Source organism: Lathyrus oleraceus, chromosome 4 (assembly GCF_024323335.1).
Source record: "Lathyrus oleraceus cultivar Zhongwan6 chromosome 4, CAAS_Psat_ZW6_1.0, whole genome shotgun sequence".
In the NCBI taxonomy this organism is placed as follows: Eukaryota; Viridiplantae; Streptophyta; class Magnoliopsida; order Fabales; family Fabaceae; genus Lathyrus; species Lathyrus oleraceus.
Window position 1 is genome coordinate 121,273,421 of NC_066582.1, and position 5,589 is coordinate 121,279,009.

Sequence of the window (5,589 nt, forward strand, 5' to 3'; positions counted from 1 at the left end):
AATTTTTTGTTGTTGCAAACTAGGGCTAAAAACGTTGGTCCATGCAAATTATTTTTAGAATCATGGGTTGAGATTCCTCTCTCAAACTTTCTAGAATCAATGTGGATTTTTATCTACTGGTTTAATTAAATATTCACACTTGATTCTAAAATCTGATAAGTGTAACATTTTGTTGTGAGTTGAGAATATTAAGATGGCGAGTTCAGAAAGTTTCTACTTGTTTTGATAATGTTATTTTCTTTTGACAATTATTTTTATATACTCACACATATGCACAATATTTAGATACATGGTCAAGAAAATATGGAAGAAGAACTTCCAATTGGTGCATGTCTTAGATGTTTATGAAGAAAAGTATTTGTATTGTTCCATAGCTTTTTAGCTTCTAATTCGTCATTTGCAAGACTTGAGCAATCACTCTCATTGCAATCAACAAAGTATTTTCCACTAACCCCTTCTATTTTCTGGCTCAGAGCAACATAACAAGTCGTTGATGCACCCTGCATTCACATATCAATTCATATCAAGTGTTGAATATATATATACTACAACTTATAAAAGAAGAAAATGAATTCAATTGCTTGATTCGTCCATCTAAGAGACATCCAAACCTGTGATATTGTTTTGAGCAACTTTGATGCAATGAAAAACAAGAAATCTGCAAGGAATTTTCGCAAATATGTGAATTAAGTGGCTTAAACCTTATAAAAGTGAAACAATGACATGATTTGTGTATACCAAAATTTTCAATGTTAGATTAGTTTTTACTAACCTGTTATTAAGCCCTTATGTGCTCTAATAATTTCTGTCTTCACAATGCCTGGATGCACTGCATTGATAGTTACTCTTGCATTCTTTACCTGTAATTATTTTCCATTTTTTAAGATTTTTTTAATGTGAAGTACTTGTTTTAAGTCACATTAATTAGAACATAAAGTTTGAGGGTTTGTTTATAATTTCTAACCTTTAGCCGTCTAGCCATTTCCTTTACATGTAGAATCATGGCTAATTTTGATTGGGCATATGCGCGCGTCCCGTTGTAACTACAATTTTGTTAATTAGACATTAATTACTATCCTTTTTCTTAATTTTATAGAGAAAATAAGTAAATTGTGAATGTACTTTTTTCCATTGAACATGTCTTTGAAACAAAAACAAGTTCTTTTTGCCCAACTATGAACTGCTGAAGAAACATTTATAATTCTTCCTTGAATGTTTGTCTTATTGGATGCATCTATCATTTTATCTAGTAGCATTTTTGTTAACAAAAAATTTCCTGCAATTAAAGAACAAAAGAAACATAAGATATATAACAATAAAAAGCAAACAAACCAATATTCCATATGAACTTTTAGTTTTTCTTTTAATACTGACCTGATGGTGGTTTCTACAACTACTTAAAAGAAATAGGGTTTAACTAGAAAGCTAAGCGAGAAAAATGATATTCTAATTTTTCATATCCAATAATGTCACATGTTACCCTTTAAATACCAAATCATTCTTAATGGATCTAGGTACTAATTGCTATCACATTCTCCATCCCAGATAAAACCTTGTCCTCAATGTTTGTGATTGAAAAAGGGATTCGGGGACCAAAATTAGATGGATGCTGAAAAGGCACATTAGGAAGGGGTAATGTGGCAGAGTTAATGGGTGGCCTTTATGGATAGGTAGGATGAGAAGTTATGGAGAGTTATCTGTGTTAACATGAATGGATGACTGTGTTAACTTTAGAGTGTGAAGTGTGAAATCTGGATATATGTTTATTATGTTTAGCACAACAATTAGTTGGAAAGTAACATATTAGAAGGTTATTGTTTTATCAACCACTGAAGCGGAGTATATCGTCTTCACTGAAATTGTAAAAGAAGCATTGTGGTTTGAAGGTTTTGATAAAGAGCTGAAACTTTAAGGTGAATTATCACTGTTAAATATGATAGTCAAAGTGCAATACACATGTAGAAGAATTCAGTCTATCATGAACAAATTAAGCATATCAATGTGAGGTTGCACATCGTTAGAGAGATAATTGAGCGTGGAGAAGTCCAAGGGCTGAAGGTTCAATCAGATGACAATGTTGTTGATATGATCACCAAAACATTGCTAAGTAGCAAATTTTTCCATTGTATACCGTTGATAAAGTTGCATGATGAAAGCTAGTTTGATCCCTTGTTAGTGTAGAGTTTGTTCCAAGGTGGAGAATTGTGGTATTTTGGATCAAACTCTGGTGTCTATAAGGATAGCTTCATGGTTCGACAGGAGTTGTTTACGCTGTAGTCGGAGTCTAATCAAGCATGTTGTCGAAATATATATTTTTTAAAAGCATGTCGAATTGGATTTTGTTTGTAAAACCCAATTGTTAAGTTAGTTTATAGTCTAAGTTAGTTTAGTAGTCTATCAATAATTTAGTTCTCTCAAATTATTGAGAGAGATTAATTATTGTTATTCACTTGTAATCTTTGAACTCTTATTGAGAAAGCAAATAGTCAAACAGTTTTAACCAATTTTTATTCTTCATCTTTTCCTTTGTAAAATCTAATAGGTTTTTTTTTGTGTTTGTTTAAGAACTCAATCTTTTTTTCATAGTTTGATTTATTCTTGAAGATATCAATTCACAACAAATAGGTTGAATCCTCCTTTTTTTTCTAAAGGAAGAGAATAGAGCCATATGTAGGAGTAAAAAAGAGGTGCTAATGACAATATTTTTTAGAGTTATAAAATTCAAATGTGAGGAAGATATACATGTAGAAACTTTCTTCAGTGATCACCATGACAAAAATTTGTGGAGTCATAAGAAATATGAGTGCAGCAAATTTAGCTTCATCAATGTTATTATCCAATTGCAGAGACATGTTGTGCTTGTTAGTTTCATGTGTTTTAAGGTAGTGGTTATGGGTGAGTAACACCAGAGTCGGTCCGTGCAAGTGCAGTATGTGCAGCAGCACAGGATTCCAAATATTAGAGGATCCCAATTTTTGAAATTTTCAATTTTTTTCATAATTATTAATAAAAATAAATAAAATATTATTAAAAAAACTTAATAATTGAAAAAAATGTTATGATAAAAACTCAACACATAGAAAAGAATCAAAATTGATTAAAATTTAAAATAATTATAATTAAATTTATTTTTAATTAATATATAATTATATTTTTTATATATTTTTTTTAAATTATTATAATTAAATTTAAATAAAGATTGAGTCCTTTTTTTAATTTGAACGGAACTTCCCTAAGGAACACGTTAAGACTTTGGTTTGTGACACTTAATAGCATCACCAAAGTCTTTTGTGATGGGGAGGTATTGGGAAGAAGATAAAAGCACCAATAATGGCGGTCTCTATAACTACCAAAGAAGTTAGTGTTTAATTAAAAAATTAAGGGAGAAAAAGTAAAGAAAAAAAAATAATAATTTCATATACGATAGTATCACATGTTACACTTTAAAATACCAAGTTTCTATCATAACCATTATATAGTTTTTATTTTTTATTTTTTATATTACGAATGAATTTTTCAACTGTGTGCAAAATCATAACTAGTTTATTAAAAAGAATTTTTCAACCTCTCGTCAGAAAGAAGAAAGAAATACCTAAATAATTTGTAGCAAATGTCATTTCAATTTTCTCTTCGGTGACTTCCAGGTTATGAGAGTATACACCTGCATTGTTTCTGCAAAAACAATTTTAATAATTCCAATATTAGAAAAACATGAATTAACACGATCAGGGTTTTAAACAAAACTGCCACAAGTGTCATCGTGATCCGACTGCAACTGTTATCGTTATTGTAAGTCGCAACTACTATTTAATACCTTGATCTAGCATTTTTTTCCTAATTAATGAAATATATATATATATATATATATATATATATTATATATATATATATATATATAAAAGGGGGATTTTTTTTGAATAAAAACAACTTACATGAGAATGTTAAGAGGCAATTCTAAGGCTAAAAATTCTGAACAAAATCTGCGTACAGAAGCAAGAGAGCTAAGATCAATTTCCAACAGAGTAATCTCAGCATAAGGACTCTCCTCTTGAATTTTCTCTCTGATTTTGATAGCTTTTTTCATGTCTCTAGCACCAATCACAACTCTCACTCCTCTTTTTGCTAACACCCTAGCCGTTTCAGCTCCAATACCAGAAGTAGCACCTTCAATTCAAAATTCATAACAAATATATATAAAAAAGTGATTATCTAAGCTAATCAAATATATTAATTAAAAGTATATAGTAGTTAGTTACCAGTGATAAGAGCAGTTAGATTATTTGAAGGAGAATATTGTTGAGTGACTTGTTCTGCGGTTGAGTTTGAGCCAAAACCACTAGGCCCTGCAATGCCTGCTAAGTACCTTATTGTTTCCTTCATCGATTATTTGAGAAGGAATTCAACTAAAACATTCGTGGGTGGGTTGAAGCAGTTTTAAACCATATTTTAGAAGTGTTTTTTAAAGAAAGTAATTAATGCATATATTAAAAAAAAAATAGTTGTCTTGTTGATTTATTCTAAATTTTGATATAAAATATTATGGATTTTTCAATGATAATTTCTATTTTATTAGTGTTTTAGTAAATTATTTATTTAATATTTTTTAACAATAATTTGGTTGACCAACCTTCCTATCTTTCATAAAAAGAGATAGACTAAGATTTTCAACTCTCTACCTCTAGTTGGCACGTCCCATTTGAGACGGATTAATGGCAAAGTGAGGGAGGAAAAAGAAAGGAGCAATTGTTCTCATCATTTAAGTGTTCATCAGATATATCAAATTGTGTGTGTTAATATTATAGGTCCATGAAAATGTGTCATACTAAAGCTCTCACAATCACACCAAAAGAGTTTGTTCGCTAAACACAATATATTTCTAGTTCCACTTCATATAGGTGGCGCCATAGGTGGCGCCATTTGTGAGTATCGAATGCTGATTCCCTCAAGTTCCCGTGAAAACCATCACTTATTCATCGCTCTGCTTCAACCAATCTTTTTTATGACTTCGTATTCGATTGATCTTATGTGAATCATGGCAACATCCAAGTCCAATCGGCTAACCGCCCAACATAACACTGTTGTTGATGTTGCAATGTTTAATATTCTCAATCTAGCGTGAGATGCTTTACCTATTCCAACAATAGGAACCAATCTAATTTTGGTGACTTTTCCTCCAATTCCAACTCCCAAGAACTCACTTCCACTGACTATTGATCATAGCACATTCCAAGTTCTAGATAGGAGATGTTCTAGAGCCTTCAACAACTCCAAACCAACCTAGGAATGCACAGAGTGCATGAATTTCTAAACAAAATCTACAACCTAGTATAGTAGTAGAACTTACATTTCTTGGCCGAAAGACACTTTAGAGTGGAAGAAAATCTGCAATACGTTTCATCCAGATATCGTTCCCTACACGAAGCAGCACCGCATGACAAATGGTGAACCACTCCATAACTGATCATCATTGATAACAGCTTTTAAAGCTATACCACTCCCAAGTCACCAGATTGTTTATAACATCAAGAACGTCGATCTCTTATGCCTAATTCCAGAGGAAGAGGCGATAAAAATACTCCCCCATGAGCA

General features: G+C 31.3%; 1 protein-coding gene across 1 annotated transcript; it reads right to left on the reverse strand.

The window, feature by feature from the left end:
- Nucleotides 1-201: 201 nt before the first annotated feature.
- LOC127135272 (short-chain dehydrogenase TIC 32 B, chloroplastic) lies at nt 202-4,454 on the reverse strand. Its single transcript, XM_051062028.1, has 8 exons — nt 4,257-4,454; nt 3,933-4,164; nt 3,593-3,672; nt 1,123-1,276; nt 965-1,043; nt 773-860; nt 612-658; nt 202-500 (listed from the first exon to the last, which is right to left on the reverse strand). Exons 1-8 carry the CDS (start codon nt 4,378-4,380, stop codon nt 294-296), a joined length of 1,011 nt encoding a protein of 336 aa, XP_050917985.1. The 5' UTR covers nt 4,381-4,454; the 3' UTR covers nt 202-293.
- Nucleotides 4,455-5,589: the final 1,135 nt, after the last annotated feature.